The sequence below is a fragment of the Notolabrus celidotus genome, chromosome 8 (genome assembly GCF_009762535.1).
Source record: "Notolabrus celidotus isolate fNotCel1 chromosome 8, fNotCel1.pri, whole genome shotgun sequence".
Lineage (NCBI taxonomy): Eukaryota > Metazoa > Chordata > Actinopteri > Labriformes > Labridae > Notolabrus > Notolabrus celidotus.
Window position 1 is genome coordinate 12,938,316 of NC_048279.1, and position 25,290 is coordinate 12,963,605.

Here is a 25,290-nt window from a genome sequence, read left to right on the forward strand (position 1 = left end):
GTGAACCAGGTATAATTATCTCCTGTACAAGGTTGAGGAGTTCTTCTGAGTGACGTAGTGGACCTGGAACAGTCAACGTGCAGAGCTCCAACATTTCTGCTCTGTCTTACTTCACTGATTGCCTTGTGAATCCCTGATGGGTTCCGCTTCGTACATAATCATTTCCCTAACATGGGATAATTTGATTCTATTAATCTAACAACAGCGCAAACAAATTGCCTACGTAATTTATTGTGCCAATAATAGCAAAAGCAGATGTGTAATAGTGCTGTGGCTTTCCAACCTCACTTTCATATGGACCTCAACCAAACTGGACATAAAGATTAAGACACATTTATGAACAACCAGCCTCAGGTTTACTTGATGTATTCTGTGCCCAAACATGTATGATTGTGGTTTGGCAAAGCGGTGAACTTCAGGCGCTTCATTCTTGCCCACACAGTTCTGGTTCTTTTTTCAAAACTTCCCTTCAGCGTTTTCCAGAGATTTCTCCTCCCCGCTTATCGGGTACATTTCCTGTGAAGAGGTTCAAGCGTCCATGTTTCTTCTCAGCTGTCTTTGCTAGGACTGCATTTCACTCCCCCTAAAGCATCTCACTACCCCTCTACCTCTTCTCCATTCACTGGTGTTCCATACGCCCTCTAAAGCCCTCTGCTCTGTCCCATTTCTCCCATTGCCTCGGGTCCTTTTTGACACCCCTGGCATGTTAATGGGCCAATCAGAGACACTGTCCTTGAGAATCTCACTTTGGCTCATTTTCATACACCCCCTTTCTCCTCTCAGATTTATAACCTCTGCTGCTTACAGCTCCAGATGTTTTGTTCTGCTTTTTACTCTCTGTAATTGCTAATTCAATCTGGTTGTAAAGGAGCAGATGCTCTCAGGACTTGAGCGTACCTGTGTGGGTTTTCGCTGTGTGTATGTCTTCCTTGCCCATCTACAGAGCAACAGGATTTACTGTAACATCCTGACTCATAAACATAAGCCCTCAAGATTACACCAAGCTCGTTTCCTCGTGTAAGGGAGTAAGTCAACAGCGGTTTTAGCATGCAGAGAATTGCACACTAGCATCAACTTCCATTATACACTGAATTACTGTCACCCTTAAATCAGCACAGAGGAGGTTTGCTGCTAGAGCAGGACTGACAGTTGGATTCAGAAGTCTAAACTGCGGTGGGAGCCTCTCTCATCAGCTTTCTCGTACTTTTTTTTTTATCATTCTCCATCCTTTTTCTCACCAGGGAAAGTGGCAATCCAGTCCAGTTTGGAGAGCAAAATAAACAGTCTGGTTATCCACAAGAATGTGAATGCTACTTCAGTCCCATTAGGAACATCTGTGTGTGCGGTTTCAGATCACAGCGGGTTGTCTGTGTGACTTTGAACATGTGACAAGTGGCCTCATTGTTTTAGCATATTCAATACTGTGCCAGATATGCTCTGTGCACTTGAACACATATCTTTGTAACATTTACATGAAAGAATACACACACACATAAACGCACACACACCCACCTCACTTTTTGCTCACATGCCCACACACAAGCACCGCAGTGGACCTGTCATGTGTCATGGAGACAGGGGTCAGATACTGTGTGATGTGTGTGGGGGTTATATCGCTTGGGAAAAGGACTAAAGATCTTACCGAGGCTGCAAGAGAGCCAACAATAACAGCCTGAAATATAACAGCAGTGAATGAAGCCGCACTCTGACAGGAGGGAAGCTGGGCCCCAGCGAGTGACTCCACACACATCAGAACCTCTTCTGCGGGCGCAAAGATGGGCGGGATCGTTAATTCATAGCTAATGTGCAAAACAAAGAACATTGTTTTGTAATGACACTGTAAAACTGCAAAGAAAAAAAGCTCAGAGTGTTTCAAGAGATTGGAAGCACATGTGCACAGAGAAAGAATAATAGCCGAGTTGTAGAAGAGTAGTTTTTTTTCTGCGCACATTCCCAAGTCAAGATGATGTTTTGACCACATTTGTCATGGGAACCTCAACCATGTAAACACACAGGCTCGACCCCCAGTGGTCCCCCTGACTGACACACACACACTCACATGTTTGAAGACATTGAACACACTCACCCCTGTGCAACACTCAGCAGTCTCATGTACAGGAGAAGTCAGAGTGCCCCCTAGTGTGGCTTCTGATACAATTACACTGTGTTTATCTGGCTTTCTTTTTCATCTCCTTCAACTCAAAAGTTGCAAGTGACAACTTGGTCTCAGTAGACCAAATTGATGATCAACCGCAGAGCAGGATGATGAATGGAACTGGGTTATAAAATATGAAATATCAAGGAACAGCAGTTTTTTTCCATATCCAAAGACAGAATATGAGTCTGGTATCTTACAGAGAATGTTTCTGCATCTCTCTTTTTGAAAATTAAAAAAAGGCTTTCTTTGACAGCATGATTTAACTGCTCCAACATCTATTGAAATCAGATTTCTACAATTAAGTCTTCTGCCAGCTCAGTTTTCCCAGACTGCACAGCACTATATTGTATTTAAAACAAAGCCTCAGCCCAGCACACACTCACCAGACACACACATGCATCCCATACATCAGTTTACACAATTCTGATCTTTAAGGACACAAGGGTTTTCAATCAAAGCTGTGATTGAATACTTTGCCATCCTCAGCACTCACACACTCACAAAAACACACACATTGTTGACAGAGAGTGTCTTGAGCAACATCATTTACCACTTAGGCCCCTCCCCGAGGACCGTGCCATTCTTAATGCGTGGCAGATAGCTTGATAGCTCTGGTTTCTGTCAAGAAGTGCATGTCAATCAACAGCTCGCGTCAACGTCACCAAGGCAAAGTGTTTCTGAAAGATCTTTTTACTGAGTGCCTTTCTACCGGTCCTCCTGCAACCCACACACTCACACATGCACAAACACACACGCAGCCATTTCCATCACGGCAATCACTTCTCCTAGAGTTCTCCTCTTCGGACGTGTAACCGTAATTGAGGTTGCTCCCTAGGGTGCAGTGCATTCTGGGTCGTTAAGTGCTGTTTCTTGTTGTTTTTTTTCTCAAATGGGTTGTATTTTGGCTATTGTGTTGTTTCTTCCTGCTCTTCTAGAAGTGTAAGCCGTGGGCCGTATTTACACGTATCATTAGAGAATAGAGACCCTGTCTGATGTGGAGCATCTGAGGGCTTACCTTGCCCACTGGAATATAAATCAATATAACAAAGAGTCTAAATACTTTTAGTAAACGCCCGGTCACAGGAGAATCCAGAAGTGGTACAAAACACCACCAGTCATTTAATTCTTCCTTCCAACTCTGGACCATTGTTCCCCTGTGGTAAGCTGGATGTGTCAATTTAAGATGATACTCAGTCATTCAAGGGTGTTCACTCGCTCTGCTGACCTCCCTGCTCACCACAACAGGCCCGGCTTGAGTACATCCCATGACCTTTCTGTGCGTTGATGACGTTGTCTGTCCAGAAGAGGGAGTGATTGATCTGGATTGACACAAACAGCCAGTGCCCTGCCTGGCCTGTCACACAGCATCACTGGGTCATTGTAGCATGCCTGAATGCCAGATGAGGAGGGATGGAGAACACACAGGGCGGTGACCTGCCAATGATGATGCAGGCTACAGTTCTGGGGAAGCTGAGACACATTTGAACAAAAAGGGTAAGGGTCTGCTGTACAGTAAAGCACCAAAAGAAGCATAAAGCTAGGGATGTCACCTCCCTATATGTGTGTTTCTGTGTGATAGATAGATAGATAGATAGATAGATAGATAGATAGATAGATAGATAGATAGATAGATAGATAGATAGATAGATAGATAGATAGATAGATAGTGGGATTAAACACAGAGCAGTCATTCTCTTAAAATGGACATACTGAAACAGGTCACTGCTCTATGATGTACCTAGATTCTCAAAAATCTTGTGCATGTTTTCAATGAATTGACTTAAACCTGCACCGATACCAAAATAACTGCAGTAAGACAACATTGATTACCGACTAAACTCTATATCAGTGGTTCCCAAACTTTTCGGACAAAGACCCACAAAATACCGGTGCATAAGACTATCAACCCCCACTGTCCCTCGAAATGATTAAATGTAGCTTCATACGTCATTTAGCTAGACTGCAGAAAATTACTCACCTACATGCACATGTGTTCCTGCGCTGTTATGAATTAACTGCTGCTAATGATGCTTTTGTTATTATTAACTAACCCTGACCTTATGAGTCATCTAGCAACAAAGAAAGGCAGAAAACTAATGAAAAACTTGTATTTGCAGGGTTTTATTATTACATTTAAATTCTTTATCTCCCAATATATTTACAGTAATGGACAAAATACGACATTTTGGGTTACTTAAAAATAAAAATAAAATGTAAATCTTGCAACCCCCAATTAGTCTCTGGCGACCCTCCTGGGGGTCCCAACTCCCACTTTGGGAACCCCTATTTTAGACAACCAAAAATATTGAACTTCATAAGACGTTTTTGTTTTAGACCAAAGTATTATTGTTCAGGCATTTAAAATAAAAGTCTTCGTGGGTTTTATTGAAGCAAGATAACTATTTTCAAGTGCTCATTCATCCTGATTATCATTAATCATTTCTGTCATTAATCCCAATTGTCATTAATCCCAATCGTCATTAATCCCAATGATGTATGCATCAGAAAACTACTGTAATAAAAAAAATGATTTTCAAGGTTTTATTTCAGACTGAATTACTTTTAAAAAATATGTATATATTTATGGACAAAATATGACACTTTTAATTAATTTATAAAAATAAATACATTCTGGTGACCCCCCAATTGTGTCTCGTGACCCCCAGGGGATCCCAAGCCCCACTTTGGGAACACCTGCTCTCTATCACCCAGGGGCGTTGTAGTGGGGGGGGGGGGGGGGGGGGGGGGGGGGGGGGGACTGACTACCTATGGCCCAGGTGGGGAGGGGGGCCCTTCATGGGCCTGAAATAAATGTGTTTTCTACTACGCTTTTCTTTTGTTTTGTTATAACTGCAATAAGATACCTAGAATTGTCTGAATAAATAAACACAGATTCAGAATTCCTTTCTGGAATTTCTTTCCAGCTCCGTGAAATGCAAATCTCATGCCAAAAGTGGGGAATTGTCATATTTTCACAGCATCAAGTGTGGCTGAATCTGATTGAAAGTAAACTGTAGGTTTTTAGAGTTTTATTTTAATTCATGTGGTTTGATTATACCAAATCATGACCCCTTGTTGTTAGTCAACAAGTCATTTGGTTTCACATAATCCTGTTTAAAGAGGTGGACAGTCAATATTGTGCAGTTACATTTGGAGAAATTGTAAAAAGAAAATATATTGATATGTAGCTTAGATTTGAGTCAGTTGCCCAGGATAGTTTAAAGCATGTATTTTGGTATAATGCAAATAAACCAGTATTATAGCAGCAATGTTATATTTTGTATGGTTGGCTGTGGTGGTGGGGCCTACTGAGATATCTTTTCAGTGGGCACAGAATTCCTGGCAACGCCCCTGCTATCACCAACAGCATGCATGAACTACAGTATCATATGATCACTTCAGGTCACTTCACCCAAAGGCAGGTTGTTGATGCTGCCAGGGCACAATTTTCAAACCAGTTTTATGACTTTGGTTCTTGTGAAAGGATATAATGTGCTGGACTCTATGTTTCACTGTTTTCATCAATAAAAATAATATTTTGTCAAATGTTGTTGACCCCTGGTGACATTGATAGGATTGTAGTTTGCTTTAACAAATAAAAAGCTATTTAATCTTATTTGTCTCAGAGCAACTGGTTGTCTCTGTCGTTTTTCTCTGCCCAAAACTAGTTCCGACTCTATGACACTTACTGTACCAATGGAGGTGTCTGACTTGTAAACTACAACTCCTATGCTGCTTTGTTTGATGACGTTACAGGAGCATTTCCCGTAGTAACCTTTCAGTCTGCCTGGTGGTGCGTTTGCGCCTCCTGTCTTGAACGAGAGGTGAAGAAGAGTTTACTTTCCAGAGTTCAGGGTTTGGTTGGTATCGGTGTTTGCCTGGAGTAAAGGGTTTGCTAAGGCAGAAAGCCCCTCTTCACGGAGCCAAGATGCTGAACATGTATAAGGTTAGGGAGTTGGTGGACAAAGCGTGAGTATCTCTGAACTATGTTACCTGTGTTCCGTGTGATTTGTAGTTTACCTGTTTGGAAGAGACACGTACCCAAAACTTTGACGTCACGCCACTCTAACAAGTTAGCTAGCCTGAATGCTACTAGCAAGTTAGTTAGCTCAGTTTGACAAACACTATTTGTCTTAAGTTTAAATTATTTCTCTACATTATTATGTACCGGCCTCTCGGTAAACGGAAGACAACACTTGCTTCGTTTTGATATCACGAGGCTTGGTGTTTTGTTCAAGCTCTCTCTCTTAGCTTACCCAAGCTAGCTAATTACGTAGCCTGCAGGCTAGGTGGTTAGCAGACCAGGCTAGCCTGCTAAGCTAGTTTGACAGCTCCTGGGCTGACTTTCAGCCTGTGTACACTTTATCTTTTAACGCTCATAACGTTTAACGGCGTTTAGAGATGTTATGCAAACTTTATCAAGAAGAGAAACGCGGACTCTCTGGGCTTGTTGTTGTGACACTTGTAGCTGAGTTTATTCGGCTTAACGTCACGGTAGCTTTTCGTTCAGGTAGTGTTTAAACTTTGAGCTGTTAAAGAGAGTACATGGTCTGTCCTTTTATTGTTTTAAGTGATATGAGTTCATAAAAAACTGATATACAAGCCTATAGTAGCAGCTACTACGTTTGACATGACAGTGGCAGCAGCTAAAAACACGAATCTAATCCAAACTGTTTAACTGTTTAATTAAATATATTAAATACCCGTGTGCAGCACTACAGTCAGTGTATCGGGATCAGTGGTGGACAAAGAACACAGCTTCATTACTTAAGTCAAAGTATAGATCCTCCGTGTCAAATATTACTCCAGTACAAGTGAAAGTTGGTCAGTCAGATTATTACTTGAGTTAAAGTTAGGGATGCTCCGATCAGGTTTTATGCTGCCGATTCCTATACCGATCAGCCATGAGTGCCGATCACTGCCGATCACCGATACCGGTCACATGGATTTTCTGTCCATTTTTCATTTTAGTTATGGTGAGTGCAACATCATCTGGGAAAAAGGAACCATAAAATCACCTTAATTTAGAAAAAAAATGTCTTTTTACTAACTTCTTCAAGAGAAAAAATACAAAAATGTTGCAGGCACAATGCAACAACTATTCAGTCAAAAAGACAACTGAAAGACACTTAAATGTACCTGCTATAGGGATGGGTACCGAATTCGGTACTTTTATAGGTACCGACCGAATTCCGTCTGTACTACCGAGTACCGACTCATGTAAAATCAAACGGTACCATGTTTCGGTACCTGAATGCATCCCTGTGAATGTGAGGGAGTGGAAGAGGAGGCGATTCCCCATACTTTCGCCCTGCAATAAAGTCAGAGACTGACGTCTCTGCTCTCTGCATCTGCGCGGGAGTGCGCCAAACGGAGCCCGCAGCTGATGGGCGCTCGCACTCACTCACCGGGAGGCAGAACTCCTGGAGGATTCACTTTATTTTATACAGTCTATGGTTGAGATTGACTCTCTCGCTCCGACTACCTGCCCTGTTTATAACCGTTCCTGTGTAAGTTGTGTGTCCTGTTATTATAAAGAGACGGAGAACTGACTTTTTCCCGTCCGCAGACATTCCCGTGTGTTCATTGATAAACTCCCGAAAGAGCATAGACGCCACGAGCACGTGTCAGCTAATATATCTAATCACCTATATAATCCTGTTTCTGTTCATTTCATGTTAAATTAAATAAATATGTTAAATTAAACAAATTTGAGATTTTTTTTAATTTTTAATTAATATTTATCACTACATAAAAACACAAAAGTACCGAAAATTGGTACCGTATCGGTTCAAATGTGAAAGGTACCCATCCCTAACCTGCTATCAGTAACACAATCTTTAACAGATTGGAAACATTAAGGCTCTCAACAGGCTAAATAGTGCAGAAAGTCCAATAAATAAAAGACAATATGTCTCACAAGTTTGTCTTTCAGAATATGCCATGTTTGAAACTCGTGAAACTTACAGAGAATGGGATTCCTTATTTAGGGAGACGTTCGATGTGAGAATACACTGTCTGGTGGAGTTCTGGCAGCGCTACGTCTGTGAATTATTTACGTCCCGGTAGCACGTAGTGGGGCTCTAAGTGAGAGAGCAGTCGGCGGAACCCGGTGTCTTCCACCACTGAGAAAGGCTCATCTAGCCCGATGCAATTATTTTTCGGGTTATCTGCTCAGCCTTCTGATTGTCACGCTCATCCAGGCGAGTGTTGCCACCGTGGGCTGTGTTAGCTGCTGTCTGACTGATGCTGCTCCGGCTGTCTTCTTTTCATTCACTGCCGCGAGTCTCAAAAACTCACCATACTCCGCCAAGTGTTTGCTCTTTAAATGTCTTATTAAATTGGTTTTGTTGAAACTTTTTTAACGTGCTTCCCCTGCGAGGTATTTTTTCGTTGCATGTGTTGAAGGATGCAAACTTTACATCACTTTCACAGACTGTGTAAAAGTTCCATACGACAGACATGTTTGTTGTGGTTTGCCGCTGCGCGCCTGCGCAGTGTGAAGGAAAGGGGGAGGGGGCACATTACACACAGGTCCTCTTCAGGCTGCTGGCTGCCAAGTATGAGCTACAAGTGATGTTTTTTTGTGATCTGCAATGAAAGGCATTGATCGGCATACGCCGATCACATGCTTTTTCACAGAAATCGGCCCATAATGATCGGTGGCCGATGATCGGAGCATCCCTAGTTAAAGTACTGAAGTACTTCCTTTTAAAAATACTTAAGTTTTCAAAGAACTTCTTAAAAAATCTCAAAACATTGTATTTTTAAAATACATAAATTCAGTCAAGTCTACATAGGAGTACATTCTGTTACATTATGTTTATTTTGAAACCATTACTTAAAATCTCTAAAAACTAGACCATGGAATAAAAACAGACACTAAGTTACTCCAAGCACAGACAACTTAGTTTGAAATGCTCATCTGGAATGAAACAAATGTTACGTAGCTCAACATGCTTTTTAAGGTTTTACTGTGACTTTTTGTAAGTTTGGGCAGAGTGGGAAACAGGGAGAACATTTCAAACAATACGTATCATTCTTCATTTCAAAAACCTCTAACATGGGCTGAATATATGACCATGGGTGCTCAGGTGGAGAATTATAGCCATCATTACCACCTCTAAATGAACTGCCTGATCTGAGTGAAATTTGCTCTGTTTGCTCCACGTTCAACCGTGGAAATGCACGATATACAAGCATGACTAAACCACTGAGACAAACAGAACTGCACAAACACATTTTACTGTCATAGGGATCAGATTTCAGAAAAGAGAAGGACATTCATGAGCTGACTTCAAAGCTAAAAGTAGTGGGTAACTAGAGAACTGATAGAAATGTAGTGGAGTAAAAAGTACAATAATTGCCTGCTGAATGTAGTGGAGTAAAATTCACAAGTTCCCTCAATAAAATAATACTCAAGTAAAGTACAGATGCTAAAAAACTGATATATTACACTAAACGACAAGATAACCTTGCAATAACAGAGCGCTTATTAATCAATGACTAGTGATGCATCTGTGTTTTGCAACTCCTTGGTTGATTTCAAGAAATAGACTGCATTTTTTTTATGATATAAGTTAGTTACCTTTCCACTAAGGCTTGATATGACTAAAGATGGAGGTAGTTGGCTAAATTTTAACAAAGTGATATGAAGCATGTAACGCACAGTATGTGCACTGACCAGTATTATTTGCATAGTTTGAAGGCTGTGTCAGTCAAATCCTTCTTTGCCAGCGGCTGTCCTATAGAAGCAGCCAGCTCTTCACTTGGGCAACACCTTTAGGAGAGTGCATCTTTTGTTCTGCTTTGCTCTAAGCTGCTGACTAAACATGTGCATACTGTCCTGTGTTGTAGGGCTGTAGTTGGGGATTGCACAATTCTTCCTTGAAGAGTTGCATGTTCTTGTGTCCATCCCAAAATACATTCCCTCTCAAAGCCTTTGTGTCCCCATTTAAATGATGGGGTAGTTAAATGAGTGAGACACACGCTGTATGTGACGATGGCAGACCAAGAGGAGGGAGTAAGACAGAAAGGTGAGACTTTTAAAGAGAAAAAAGGAAGGCAGTTTCTGCAATCATTTCTCCTCTGCTTTCTCAGGAACTAAGTGTGATAAAAAAAAGTTTGTGTTATTAAACATTTAGAAATGGCTCCTTGTTGTATTGACACAATTTAGTAAATGATTGTCAAATTGTGTGTCCAACTGTGAGTCATTGCAGTAACTGGCATAATGAAACACTTCCTGTTGTATGACAGTTATAATAATTATAATAATAATAATAATAATAGCATTTTCTGAGCAGCCCACACAAATTAATGTTTTATCCGGTTACAAATAGGTCTTCCAATAGTGGGGGTTAGGTTTGATGAATGATTTATGAACCACAATTGGCTTTATTTGTATCTGCAATGGATGTTTTTGGCAGCCCTACAGCAGTGTAACGGAAATCTGTGTGATGTTTTGTCACTGTGAAGTATCACAACTTCCGTTTTATCTGCTGATATCTAGGACAGGAGCCTGAACTGTGAAGAGATAAGATGTTGCATCACTACATCACATCCTCATGTGTTTCGCCTGCTTCTCATGCGTACAGACACTTTAATACTTGATGTCAAAGAAACTTCTGAAAGCTATATGCACCATAAACTAAAACACAACAGCTATGTTTATCAAGTCTAAAGTTAAACCAAAAGGATGTAGACAGCAGAGTTTGGTTCAGTACAAAAGTAGGGTTGTTGTCTGTTCGGTGCCGACTGAGAGGTTGAGTTTGATCAGCTGGCATGATCATTTTCAAATCATCTTGACATTGGCTCTTTTTTTTGCAAAAGAGAAAATGTTGTCAGTTTGCTAACCCTGCCCTGCAGCCTGCAATAGTAAACCAGCTCCTTTCTACAACCACAGAGAGGGTGTCTCCAGCATCAAATCAATGCTGCTCTTTCAGGCCCTGTGCATTTTATTGCTGATGTGGCAACAGTGAGTGAGTGAGGGAGAGAGGGGAAGGGAGGTGCAGGATTCAAATGTTTTGACTCAATAGTTCTTGGCTAAAGCTGTGACAGGCATTAATGAATTATCTGGAATAAGATTTTTGTTCGGTTATAGATTGAACTTCAACTTATTTCATGGTGAAGAAAGTTACCCCATAATAAACAGGCTGATAAACTTTCCTCCAGACAGCAACCACTGCAGAAAGGAGCCAGATAACCATTTTATCCAGCTATTGCAGATCTTCTAATAATAAATGTGTCATTAAACATGATATATGCATTATTATTAACTAATTTAATTAATGATTTATTTATTTAAAGGGACATTGCATATTAATGAGCATTGCAGCGTAGCATGTAAATATGCCAGAGTTAGCCATAAGGCTAATTTTCATCCGTAGTCCCCGGCAGGTCAAAATCATAGACTGTATAAATAATGGACGTAGTATCCGTGACATCACCCATCTATTTCTGAAGTGCTGTTTTGAAGCCAATCGTCAACGGGAGCCATATTGGAAATGCTGAAGTCAACCTAGCTGCTGTCGAGTTAGTGTGAGGTAAAGAGTCGGGCTTTGAGCCTCCTCACCAACAGCTACAGTGTTCCCGCCTGTCAATCAAGTCAGCTGTGCCTCTCAGAGTGGAAAACTCATAATCTTGATATCGTCAAAATTGCTGCGTTATGAAAAAATTCACCCACATAGTGTTTTCTGACAAATGTGTGACAAATGAGCTATCCGGACTACACGTGTTTTTTGTACCAGGCTGTAAAGATCTACTTTGTTGAATGGGTGTGTATGTGGTTTCTGGTATTTCCAGCCTCAAGCGGACACTTGAGAAACTGCAGTTTTTAACACTTCCACATCGGCTTCAATTCTCGCGGCCACTGCCTGCTCAAAACAGAGTTCATAACAAATGATGAAGATAAATATCAGTTGTAAACAGTACATGATAGCATGACAATGAAAACAACAACACATCACATGATCATATATAAGTTATATAATTCAAACTAAATAAAACATTGTGTTTCTAAAACATTCTCTGCTTTGAAAATCCTTTTTTGTCTTCCTTTCATGACACCCCTCCCTGACAGACCTGATCTCAGATGGATGTTTGTTATCTGCCTTATGTTACATGCTGGCTCTGTCAGCGTATATGAAGACATATTCTTTGCTAACTAACAGAAGTCTGAGTTAGTTTGAGCTCCGTTTGAATAGATACAGGCTCACGCTTGGTTTGTCATAGTTTGTTGTGTAATCATGATGCTGAATAAGCTCACTGACCAAACCTGTCGACCTTGTTGAATACACGGTAAATATTGTCTGAAGCTGCTAATTCAGCTGCTAATTTTACACATGTATGAATAGAGACTGACTTATTTCAAAAACTTACTGTTTGTTTACCTGGGGTTACTCCAGAGACTATTTTACTTCCACTTTGTTCTTTTCTTCTCAGTTTCGTAAGATGTCAATAAGAGATCTCATCGGTCTGCCTCAGTGTGCGGTTTAAGATCCCATATGTGTTTACATTAGCCCAGATTTGCATTGGTCTGTGTAGTGTCTTGTTTTTGGTTTGACTGGTGGTTGGATCAAGAGCATACATACAAGCACTCCCTATTGTTCCTTTTAGCCTCTTGATGGACAAGAGGCTGGGTGTGGCTGTAACGAGAGAACCTTTCATCTGTTTTGGCCTATATTGTTGGTCTCAAAGAAGGCCTCAGATTTTAAACTGAGATGCTTTTTGTGTTTGAGAATACTTAACATGGACATGATGGTTTTTTCCTCTCTGTACAGGACCAACGTAGTAATGAACTACTCAGAGGTTGAGACTAAAGTCAGAGAGGCCACCAATGATGACCCTTGGGGACCATCAGGACAGCTGATGACTGAAATTTCAAGGTAAGAACAGCACACAGTGGTGTGTAACATGTCTTGCTACAAGCATCAGTGTTATTAATAAATAAATCAAACATATGAAGATTATCTCAAAGCACTTTCCAGCTGCAGGAGTATTTTTAGAGCTCAGTGCTGCTACAACTTTCCGCCATTTTGACCACAAGGTCCTGTTACGTTTTTGGAGTGTTTGCCCTGCCCATAAAAGCGCCTGTTTCCAAGGTAGTATTTATCTGCAGTGCAGAAACCATGGCACTGTTGGGGGTAGTTCTGAACACAAGTCTCAAAATCACTACAACATGTGAACAACATTTATCTAACTCCTGAAATGACTGGTTACAATATCAGAGCAAGGGCAGAGATTGTGAATTTTCCATTGTGCTTTTGTTGACATAAGAATATCTGTCATGCTCACTAAAGACTTCAGTAGCTCCGCTTACATGTGCAGTTTTTCCTCCAACCTTATCAAGATCTTTCTCATTGTAGATTCAGACTTCTTTGTTTTAATGGACGCAAAGTAAAGTGATCAGATTAAGACTTGTGTCTTCATGCATCAAGCAGGTATTCAGAGTAATACCATTTTGACATGTGCAGAGTTGTTCTGCTGGTTTAATGTGTCAAAACAGCAGAAGAAACTTGTATTGTTGTTGGCTATGATCAGCTTTCTTTGCTCCTGCCATGAATTCTTGCAACAACAAAAGCAGAAACTCATGATGCCATGTGGGGCGGACATGCACACTAAGGAGAGCTGGATCAGGTGTTTACATAGCTGAAGATCCGCATATCAAATAGCAGAAAAATACCCCTCTTGATCAGAATGACTTTTTTTTTTTCAAATGGGCTGACCAATCTTTTCCAAATTAAGTGGTTACATGAAGTATTTTCAATTTAATCTGGCTCTTATTGTAATTGTAAGTGCTGCATGTAAAGAAAGCTAGTGACCTTATATGAGTAATTGTTTCATGGTGGTTTCTTACTTGTATAAAGAGGATCAGGCTAAACACTGAGCAGACCCTTTCATTTCTGAAAGTATCTTGCCCTTTTGGTATTTTCCAGGCACAATCTGGGATTCTTGAAAATATGCTGTGTGCAATACTAGTGTTCAATATTCTGAATACATTATTTGTCACAACAAATAACTAAATTTAATTCACATTAATGTTCAGTACAAATGTATACGCTTATTGTTTCTTATCATCCCAAATAGCCGACATTCTGTTTCTTTTTCGTTATGTCTCTATCACATGTTCCTTCAAAACTCTTCCATCAGACCAGCTAACCTCACAAGTGTCACCTGATTGAACCTTATTGATCTGTGGATAGTTGACTACAAGCTTCATCTGATTGTCAAAACGTGGAACATCTCGGCACTCATATCTATGGCTCCATTTGATTAGTCAGATTTTCCATGCTGAGTTTAAACGCAGTGTGTACAAAAGAGTTTTCCCCATTATTCATTACTTATTCTCTGCAGGTGTATTTTCCTACATAAATACAGACATTACAGTTAGACTAAATTAACTGTCTTGTCAGGCACAAGGTGACATAGACATTTGTTGTCACTTTTTGATGTTCTATTGACCTGATTTGCAGAGGAAACCTTAACACAAACAGAAATGCACTGAAGGAACCTGCAGTTCCTGAAATACTTACTGCGTACATTTCCCGGGGCTTCTTTATGCAAGACTTTGTTAATAGGCTGTAGAGGGACTAAACATCCAGCTGTTGGTTGTCACATATTACACATAAAAACACACTTTCCCTCTTGTCTTTCTTCTGTGAATGTTACTGTAATCAGATGCACGTTCATGTACGAGCAGTTCCCAGAGGTGATGAACATGCTGTGGGCCCGCATGCTGAGAGATAACAAGAAGAACTGGAGGAGAGTCTACAAGGTCTGCCGCAGCACTGTTGCAACATCCCACCGTCACACAGGCTTAGTCATGCACCAAGTCTCACTCCACTTAAAGCTTATTAGCTCAAAGTTATAGTTTTGACCTGATCGAGACCAAACTTAAACAAATGGCTTAAAACTGGAAGCTTTTTTAATTGAGTCATCTGTCAACTTTAACCTTAATGCTTACAGGTAGAGAATTAGCTATGAAGAACACGTTCATTTTGAACAAAGAAAAGCATTAAAATGCCTCACATTGTAAAGGTGTTTTGATAAATGTAATTCCACCCTTAACTGATCCTAGGGGAGAGAACAGACAGAATGATTGAAAGTTAAGAATGTGACATAAGCTCTTTTCCCCTAATGCTGTTGTGTGTCTGTTTCTCAGTCCCTGCTGCTGCTTTCACATCTAATCAAGAACGGATCAGAGAGGGTCGTCACCAGCGCCAGAGAGCATCTGTATGACCTTAGATCATTAGAAAGCTACCACTTCGTAGGTAAGCTATCACTCTGATGTTATCTGATGGGATATTATTTTGTGTGGTTGCATGTATGAGAAGAATCTAGAAAACAAAACAAAAACAAGTTATTTTCGTATTGTGTTTTTAGTGAGTCACTCTGCACCTGGTGTTGTAGCATTTAATGTTAATAAACAAAGTTTCAGTGTGAGCTGTAATGAATGGATGGAGCCTTAAGCACTTCTTAGGCCACAAACCCTTTACCACTAGCACACACGCAAACACACACTGCCCTCAAGTTGCTTTCATTCCTCACAACCATGTGTGTATTTAATATGCAGTTTACCAACAATAACTTTCAAGTTTTCAAGTTCAGCTCCTTTTTATTGCCTGTGTGTGTAGCTTCAGTACATGGTGAGATTAAAATGAATGTTCAATTTAATAAACAATGTTAATGTGTGTGTTTGTGTGTCTAGATGAGAATGGGAAAGATCAAGGTGTGAATGTTCGTCAGAAAGTGAAGGAGATGGTAGAATTTGTGCAGGACGACGACAGGCTCAGGGAAGAACGGAAAAAGGCAAAGAAGAACAAAGACAAATATGTCGGTGTGTCCTCAGACAGCGTGGGATACAATAGTTACTGTAAGTCATTGGTTAAGATATTAATATAAACTGATAATTAACAACACTATTTTATTTTGATTAAATTCATGTCCTCTCTTTCTCTCTGTCACCTACCTCATTTCCTTCTCTTCAGCGGGGGACAGGTACGACTCCGCCGATAACAAGCGGGACAAGTGGGATGATGACTGGGAGAAGAAAGGGCAATTTCCCTTCAGCGAGAAGCTGGGCGAGATCAGCGACAAAATCGGCAGCACCATTGACGATACCATAAGCAAATTTAGGAAAAAGGAAAGAGACGACTCGCCGGATCGAACTAGGTAGTAGGGATGGGCATTTCAAGCCAAAATACTATTCAATAATCATTGGCATCTATTCAACGGTTATTCGAATAATCCCCCCCCCCCCAGACACACACACACACACACACACACACACACACACACACACACACACACACACACACACACACACACACACACACACACACACACACACACACACACACACACACACACACAAACACACACACCTGCCCCATTAACAGCTTGTTTGTGTGGCAGTCATGTTAACCAGCATTAGGACGAGGTGCTGCGAGTAGAGGGCGCTGACAGCATCTGTCTCAACCTGTTTGTTGGTGTTTCTGTGACGGGGCGTAGCATGTGTTTACATTTTACAGCCATGCTCAGTCTCTGGAAACACACGTGTCGTAGCGTGAGATTCAGAAACGGAGAAATTCTCCCCGACTGTCGCTAATGTTTTCTTCTTCTTTTGCTAATTAATGCAGTTAGCATTCTTCTTCTCCTGTTATTTAATGCGGTTAGTAAACAGACGCTCTATAGCCACCATCTGGCGGGAATACCACATAAAAACCAGGCACCGGTAAAAACGATGAAAAATTGGACTTTTAAAAAGAGAATATATTCGAAGTAAATCTCTGAACGAATATTTTTGAAAATCATTGCCCATCCCTACTAGGTAGGACTCACAAAATACCTAAATATATTAATACTGGACGTGTCCAAAATGTGCTAGAAAAGAAGTAAATAAACAGAGATTCAATGGATGTATGATAACAATGAAATCTGTCACATGGGGCTTTTTGTGTGTCATCACTTGTTTTCTTGTATGAACTGTTGCGTCTGTAGTGACAATGAGGATGACCGGAGTCGCTCGTCTCACAATGGCCAGTCAGGCAAAGGCTATAAAGATGAAGAGGAGACCGTTACCACCAAGAGTGTACACATAGTCCAAGCAACAGAGACCACAGCAACACGGAAGAGAGGAGGGGTCCCATCTAAGAAAGTAGACTTAGGGGCCGCAGCCAACTACACAGGAGGCCAGAGCCCAAACACCACCACCAAACAGGTAGACTATATGAGTCAGCTAACAGAAGCACGTGACAGAGACTTTATTTTTCTGTGTTGAGTGATCTTTTCGTGCATTTTCTTTGTTGTAGCCTCAGCCAGCAGCCCCTCAGCCTGCCAGTGCTGGCCTAGTCGACCTCCTGATGGTTGACACAACACCAAGCAAGCCTGCTGCCACAGGTATGATACCACAACGCTCCAAGTTAAGAAATGCTCTTATTCACTGTCTTAGCAGGAGCTTGCTCAGGAGATTGGTGTCTGTTGCAATTATGTGGTTTCAGAATAGAAATTGTACCAAGATGCTAAGCATTACTAATGAAACAAACAAGTGTCTACCTCATGCTGCATAGTCTTAGCACTATTCTTAACTCCAGTAAATCCAGGATCATCCATTTAGTTCAGCGTTACAACATTGTTAAAATCAGAAAACTCAGCAGCGACTGTAGGAGTAGACTCTGCAGTGAGGGTGCCCAGCTGCTAAAGCTAGCTCCAGATATTGGGGACAGCAGAGGGAGGGAGTTGATGTATAGGAACTAAGTGCACCAGATGTTTTTGGAGCAGTCCCTGGTGCATGGAGAGGGCGGGAGAGCTGAACAGATGTTTGGTCCTCTCCACCTATCTACTGCAGCCACCACCACCCCCCTTCCTCCTCCTGCTCTGACACTGAAGGAATGCTAACTATGGAGGAATGACACCTGGAGCCTGGAGCTGGCTTCTTTTAAAATTGATGTGTTAATGTGTCTTTCTCAATGCAGACCTGATCGGTGGGTTTGCTGACTTCTCCTCGCCTGCTGCCTCCGTCGGCCTGTCCTCAGGAACTGGTTGGTTTCAAGACTTTTTTTCTTTTTTTTATTGTTAGTGTGCATGTTTGTGCTCTGCTGTTGCAGCCATACTGCTAGAATATTCAGAGGGATGCTGGGAGGAAGCCCTGGCCATATGGAGCCTGCTACCTGCTCTGCATAACAAGAACAGACACACATCAACTCCTGTTATAGATGACAAGGAGACAGGGACAGAGGGAGAAGTTGATGGGGGCGGAGGAAGCTGGGAAAGATGGAGAGGAGGGAAGGAGACGACAAGCAGGGCCAGTTAAATGAAAATTTAAAATGTGGCACCAGTGGTCACTGAGAATGCCCTGAAAAACACACGACCAGCCTCACTGAACACTCATCTGTTTATTCCTAATTGCTGTGACAGCGAAGCATTTTCCCTGCTCCACTTTTGTTTGCAACATCTTGCAGTTATTTGCACAGCTCACAATACAAACATCAATGTTTGGATAGTTTAATAAACATTCATTTAACTTTTTTGGTGTTGATGCAGCAGCCCCAGCCTCGAGTAGCAATGGAGACTTTGGAGAGTGGAACGCCTTCCCTGGAGGTCAGATGCCAGCTTCAGCTCAACCTGCTGACAACAGTGGGAATGACCTTTTTGGAGCCATGACAACAGGTCCTGCTTTGGCCCCTGTTTCTGCACCAGTTTCAGCTCCAGGCTCTGGTCCTGCCTCGGCTGACCTGTTTGACTTGATGGCGCCTACTCATTCTCTCACCTCCTCCCAGAGCCTCAACTTCAGCATGAGCAGCACACAGAGCATGAGCACCACTGTCCTGCCCCAGTCTATGTCACAGGTATGCATGATTGCACTCAAGCAACATACATGCATTCTATTATTCAATAATTCATTTATGTACTTATCATAACAGGGGTCTTAAATGGAGGGCTGGAATGTTACAGGTGGATAGAAATGACCCCCAGGGAAATCACATTACCCTTTGTGATCTCAGAGTTCATTGAAACAAAGCTAGACGGATACATTTAATGTTATAGTCATTTTATATTATGAATTAATATGATAAGTTACGCACAGATGGTTTTTAAAAATAGGATTCTGATTGATTGAAAATGAATGATAAAAAACATACCTATGGTTTACCTGCTGCTAAGAAACAGTGCAGTTATATATTCAAGATTTAAGATTCAGGAAAGCTTTCTTGCCAAGTGAGCTCACACACACAAGGAAATTGACCTGGTTAATGGAACACTGGTACTTAACAACAAGACAGTAAGGACACAACAAGACAGTAAGGACACAAGACAGTAAGGACACAACAAGACAGTAAGGACACAAGACAGTAAGGATACAACAAGACAGTAAGGACACAACAAGACAGTAAGGACACAACAAGACAGTAAGGACACAACAAGACAGTAAGGATACAACAAGACAGTAAGGATACAACAAGACAGTAAGGATACAACAAGACAGTAAGGACACAACAAGACAGTAAGGACACAAGACAGTAAGGATACAACAAGACAGTAAGGACAATAAATATATAAACCTAAACACAAATCCAAAAGTTCTTAATAAAAGTAAAAATACTATCTGTACAAAGAAAGGTAAAGAAGTACTTTTAAAGACATGAAATAAGTTAACTTAGCTGAAGCCAGAGTGCACAGTTAGTAGATGAGTATAATAATAAAATATGTTATGGAATACATTTCAATATTGCACATGGTTATGAGGTACTGCACCGGGAATCAAAGTAAGTATGTATGTATTCTGAAACTGAACAGTCATTGTAGTCTCACATAGTGACGAGCACACTGCACAGACAATAGTGGTGTTTTTAAAGCCTGTTATTAATATTACTCAAGCACTGCAAATTGGTAAAGGATATACGTCTTAGCTTATTCTCAATATCAGCTCTAAGGGGAAGAATATTATGAAATTCTCTGCCTTTTCAAGGCATTTTCTTTTTTTCACATTGGCTTTTTTATGTTTTCAAATAGAAAACAGTAACCCAGAGTTATAAATCAATCACTACAGCTCATCTGCAAAATAATGAGCATAACAATGGATAATACACTAGCTTTAATACATTTTTGAATAGGAAAGCGTCATTGTTGAATGCTTTAAACACATGACTATTGCCCTGTAGACTGTATCCTGGTTTAATCATATTTACTTTACAGTTAGGAAGAAAAAAAAGACAGAGGCTTTGATTGTCTAAACAAATATGAGCGTAATGAATAATATCCTGGCATGCACATGTAGTCATGAAGAACCTTGTAGCATCAGTAGTTTTAGTATTAGTATGAATAATATTAGTGTTGAGGGTAATAAGAAGATATCAGACAATGAAAGAAATAGTTATCTTAAATTAAAATTCCAGTACAAAAGGAAAGATCTCACATTTGCTACCGGCTAAGTCTTCTTTTTGACCACATCTGTGGTTGTGCCGGTACGATGAAGACGTACCCCGTGTGATTAAAAGATGGAGGACAGACACGATGGTGGAGGGTTAACATGCAGCCTCAACAGATGCTTATCTCCCCCAGAGACCGCCCACTAACTACCCACTCCTGCTGTTACTGACACACAGAATGAGAAGAATCAGTTTTGAGTTACAAAAACATTAAAAAGCACACAAAAGCCTGAGGATGTCGACTGTATCTCTGTGTTAAAAGGTTGCTGACCTACTTAAATAAAACTCGCTCTTTGTTTCGTCGAGAAGACACCCACCACTTTCTTTACTCCACTTTCTTTAGATGGTATGTTTGAGTTCAGAGGAAGATAGTAGACTCCACTGACTGTATGGTTAAGTGGGTCAGGCTTAAGGTTTAAGGACTTGAGTAATTAGCAGAAACTGTATCTTTTCTTTTATTTGTTTCAGAGTTGGAGCTTTAATGTCACTCTCACTATTTGTTTTTATAACTTTAATCTTGATTGGCTCATTTTCAAACATTGTGTCTGTCTTTTCAGCCCTTTCAGAACATGGGGGGTCCTTTACAACCACAGTCTGTCATGTCCCTCCAGCCGCTGCAGCCTGGAATGGCCCCTCAAAGTGCCGGAGCCAAAGCATCCGTCCCCTCCACCTGGTCGGACCCTTCAGTTAACATCAGCCTGGACTTCCTGGGTCCAGGAATGCAGCAACCCAAGCAAAGCCAGCCCACACTCAACACCCTCCAACAAGGTTAGAAGAATTTGAGATCTGGCAGGAGAGACTACACTGTAGCCGGGCTTTCCTTCAAAGCACTCTGCAGCAAATGTGATTTAAAATTTGGCATTTTTAATAATTGAGTTTGTTCTGCCATTTCCAGTCAACCCGGTACCTGCCAGTCTGCTCTCCCAGGGATTCTCCGGTATGAGCCTTGGAACTACAACAGTCAGACCACCTGTAAATCCTATGATGAACCCCAGTGCTGGCATGGGCATGGGCATGGGGATGGGCATGGGCATGGGGATGGGGATGGCCCCCAACCAGGGCATGATGGGGATGGCCCCCAACCAGGGCATGATGGGGATGGGAATGGGCATGAACATGGGGATGCCACAGGGAGGTATGACCATGGGAATGCCCTCGGCTATGGGTATGGGAATGGGGATGAACCCTGCAATGGTCCAACAGCCCAAACAAGATGCCTTTGCTGACTTTGCCAACTTTGGAAAATGATGGAGGTGGAGAGCTAAGATAATCTGGTGGAGCGGTATCAGCCTCTCTATTTCTCTCTCTCTCTCTCTCTCTCTCTCTCTCTCTCTCTCTCTCTCTCTCTCTCTCTCTCTCTCTCTCTCTCTCTCTCTCTCTCTCTCTATCCGTCCATCAGTGAAGGACTGTTAAGAGCTGCAAACAAAGAGTACTTGAATAATATCAACTATCACATACCAACACCCTGCAATCTCCTTGATTTTTTTTTTTTAAATAATGCTGTGTAGTGATATGGATCTAAATGAATGTGTGTTTGAACCAATGATCAGTCTGCTCTGGGGTAAAGGTCAGACACACACTGATGACTGTGCCTCATTGGTTGTTCACCAGTCACTGAGAGGAGGGAAGAGTGAATGTTGGAGATTTGCTTTATAACCTCAATCATGTCAAATCACCAGAATAGCAAAAAATATATATCCGTAGCTGCATAATTATTTTTGAGATGTATTCTCAGTAACTTTACTGGATGATTACTTTGAGTAACATGATCAGCCATTTTAACTTTCTAATGTACATTGAAGAATGTCAAGTTACCTCTTTTTTGTCCTTGCTCTTCCTTTAACCTGTAAATAGAGATCTGAAGCCCACACAGATAAGTTATGAAGTTCTAATGTGAGAGGAAGTGACCGTGTGAAGAGTTGTATCATACAGACCAAATCTGAAATGAATAAGACCTATAACGGAGCACATTGACACCTTCTCTTTGTACATACGTGTCCACACACTCCAAACGTGGCCTGTCAGTGCTACAGTTCATGAATGAGTGTTTGGATTGAAGGCGGTTGATTAATTTGAGGAGCTTCTCCTTTAAACGACCATCATTTGTGGCCTTTCTTAATGCTAAATATATATTATATTTTACTTATGAAGATTATAACCAGTTTGCATCCAAATGAGATAATCAGTAGGTAGAAACAGCCTCACGTACAGGTTGTGGGTTCCTTGTAACAGTGCCTGAAAGACCTTTTCCCTCTTCAGTTAACCTCTGTGAAGGAGACAATGTGACTGTGCAGTGTTGATGACAGAGCTTCAGTACGATGTACAAACATGTTTGTACTTATGCTTCAAGCCAAGCATACTGTTCGTCCACATATCAAATGCAAACGTATAATTATTTCACCTGATCTGTGTGTGTCCCACACACATTTTTCTTTTTCTTACTCTAGTCAAGAGAGAGAAGCTCATCTCAATTGAACACCTCAAGTGTTGGTGCAGACTGTTATTGACATTGTATCATGCATCTTTGTTGTCTGTTAAATGTTCACCATGTGTCTTGGTAAAAGCTGCCTTCTCACCTTCCATCATTTCTTTTGATACACATGAAAAAAAACAGCGGTTCAAATCAGTGTTGTCGCAGTCATAGCCATAATCACCATCCTCATCAGTCTGCATGTGTTGCTCATCATAATGATAATGTGAGAGGAAGCACTTTCAGTTAGCAGCAGTCTGCACACACCCAGTATGTCCTAGTGTTTGGATGAGGATGTGTTGTGGGACAGCACACCATGGACAATCCCATTCAGCCGTACACCGTGTACCTGACCTGTGAGACGTACAAAGCATTGCTCTTCTGTGGTTCAAGTGCCTGCCGATGGTTGCCTCCTGACCCTTGTAATAAGTGATTGATAAGTGACTCTTGGCTGCCTGACATTTTGAGTTTGTCAACGATCAGATAAATAATTCACTGACTAGAGGAGGACGGTGGATTGTGCAGCGCCAGGAGGATTGAAGTTGTGCTTTCCTGCTCTCCCAAGGGCTCAAGAGGCTGAGCACACTAACACATAGTAGCCTTGCGTCAGAGTCTGAAGCATTAAAATGACCAAAATCTGTTTGCTGTTTTTCTAAAATATATCAGTAGAGGTTGTCTTATGCATTTTTTCTACTTCCAATTGTTTTGATTTTCTTGACATTATGGGATTGTTACTGAAACACTAGCATATGCAAATGTATAAAAAAGAAACCCTTTGAGAGATTTGATTTTTGCATTATTCCCATTTTGATTTAATTTACATATCAAGATTCTTTATCTACGACATTAAACAGTTGATTGAAATTTGTTAATGGTGTGTGTTATTTGGTGTGCTGTGTCATTAGCCTCATGCGAAAGAGCTTCAAGCAGCAAAAGTGAAACCACTGCGCTTGACTTTTAAATTACATTAGTTAATGTGAGTTTGTTAACTCCTGTTGTTTGAGAAGATAGAAGACCGGTAAGCACACACGTACAAGATCAGGAAGAGAGACGAGAAGAAATGTAGGGGTGTAAATCAGCTTCATTGTCTCTACTATACGGTGGCTCTGAAGGACAAAACAAATTTACAGAAGATGAGACACTTTTACCATTTCTGAAACAAATTAACATTTCATTTTTACAGAAAGGGAATGTACCAAATACCAGAAGTGATCAGGAAGTGATCGAGTGAGGGGTCAATTAGTTTGTTTTGATGGAGAGAAACCAAACGGAGTGACATGGTTTACATATTAGGACATCCTCGGGTCTCAGAGTGAGGTGTCAGACCTCAGATGAAAAAAGCATCATGTCTCTGGAAAAGCTCCGTCATATCTCCGCAAAACCTTCATCATGTGTCAGAATTCAGTTGAAACGGACTCAGACCACAGAGCCTCAGGCTAAACGGAGTCAGACTCAACGGTAAAAGTGTTCCGTTAATTGAAAAATTGTCTCCAACTTTGTAAAAGTGTTTCATCTTTTATAAATGTTTTTTGGCCTTGGTAAAAGTGTTTGCTGATGTAATTTCGTTTTACAAAATGTAAAAATGTTTTACAAAATGTAAATTTGTCTCCAACTTTGTAAAAGTGTTTCATCTTTTGTAAATTTGTTTTGTCCTTCAGGGCCACCGTACTACTAAGTGGAACACCTTGCACATGAAGGTCCAGAAACAAGACAGGGATTTTACTTCTTCAGTCCTCATTCAAAGGATCAACATTTAGGTTTTATCCCAGTGATAGTGAGTTTCTTGGCTGGCCTAATTAACGCAGACTGTAGTCTAATTGTGGCCCGTCTTTTCACCATTAACACTTTGACCTCCACATATTGTATTGAGGTTTGTTGGAACACATTAGTGCTACAAACATGACTACAACACGGCTTACATTAAACAATTGACCCTGTTTTAGATCTCTGGAGAGGTAGCCTGTTAAATGGGCTATACTAATAATATTCTGATACATTATATGTAACAGTATATAGATGAACAACAGAATCTGTCCTATTTATTACACAAAAACATAAAGAGGGTCAATTAAACTGCAGTCAAATTAAGGGTAAAAAAAAAGACAATACACGATCATTGTGCGCTGCTTATCATCCGAAAGTAACCTCTGCCATTTAAAAAATAAAAAAAGAGAAACATCTTTACAACTTCCATGAGATGCAGTAAATTGTGCTTTTATGGGTAATGTGCCCATTAA

The 25,290-nt window shown here is 40.9% G+C and overlaps 1 protein-coding gene and 1 long non-coding RNA gene across 5 annotated transcripts in view; one reads left to right on the top strand and one right to left on the bottom strand.

Annotated features, from left to right (window-relative positions):
- Positions 1–6,459, bottom strand: part of LOC117816997 — a 37,725-nt gene extending 31,266 nt beyond the window's left edge. The window contains exon 1 of one of the 2 annotated variants that reach the window (XR_004632070.1): positions 6,179–6,459. This is a non-coding gene — a long non-coding RNA (uncharacterized LOC117816997). Of the gene's footprint in view, positions 1–5,847; positions 6,048–6,178 lie in introns of those variants that run through there. The other variant, XR_004632069.1, reaches the window with a different exon arrangement.
- On the top strand, positions 5,842–23,917 carry clint1a (clathrin interactor 1a). Of its 3 annotated transcripts, none has more exons than XM_034689418.1 (12): positions 5,842–6,127; positions 12,937–13,041; positions 14,834–14,930; positions 15,318–15,426; positions 15,864–16,028; positions 16,144–16,327; positions 17,156–17,375; positions 17,467–17,554; positions 18,130–18,195; positions 18,698–19,002; positions 21,141–21,351; positions 21,479–23,917. In XM_034689418.1, the coding sequence occupies exons 1-12, from the start codon at positions 6,087–6,089 to the stop codon at positions 21,829–21,831; spliced, it is 1,944 nt and encodes a 647-aa protein (XP_034545309.1). In that variant the 5' UTR covers positions 5,842–6,086; the 3' UTR covers positions 21,832–23,917. The 3 variants fall into 3 exon arrangements, with proteins under 3 accessions (XP_034545309.1, XP_034545310.1, XP_034545311.1); XM_034689419.1 differs by having other exon boundaries at positions 5,880–6,127; positions 21,195–21,351; XM_034689420.1 differs by having other exon boundaries at positions 5,880–6,127; positions 16,144–16,153.
- Positions 23,918–25,290: the final 1,373 nt, after the last annotated feature.

Coding starts and splice junctions, on each gene's coding strand:
- clint1a (XM_034689418.1), top strand. CDS start 6,087: ATGCTGAACATGTATAAGGTTAGGGAGTTGGTGGACAAAGC. Junction 13,042..14,833: donor CTGATGACTGAAATTTCAAG/GTAAGAACAGCA, acceptor TACTGTAATCAG/ATGCACGTTCATGTACGAGC. Junction 17,555..18,129: donor AAGCAAGCCTGCTGCCACAG/GTATGATACCAC, acceptor TTCTCAATGCAG/ACCTGATCGGTGGGTTTGCT.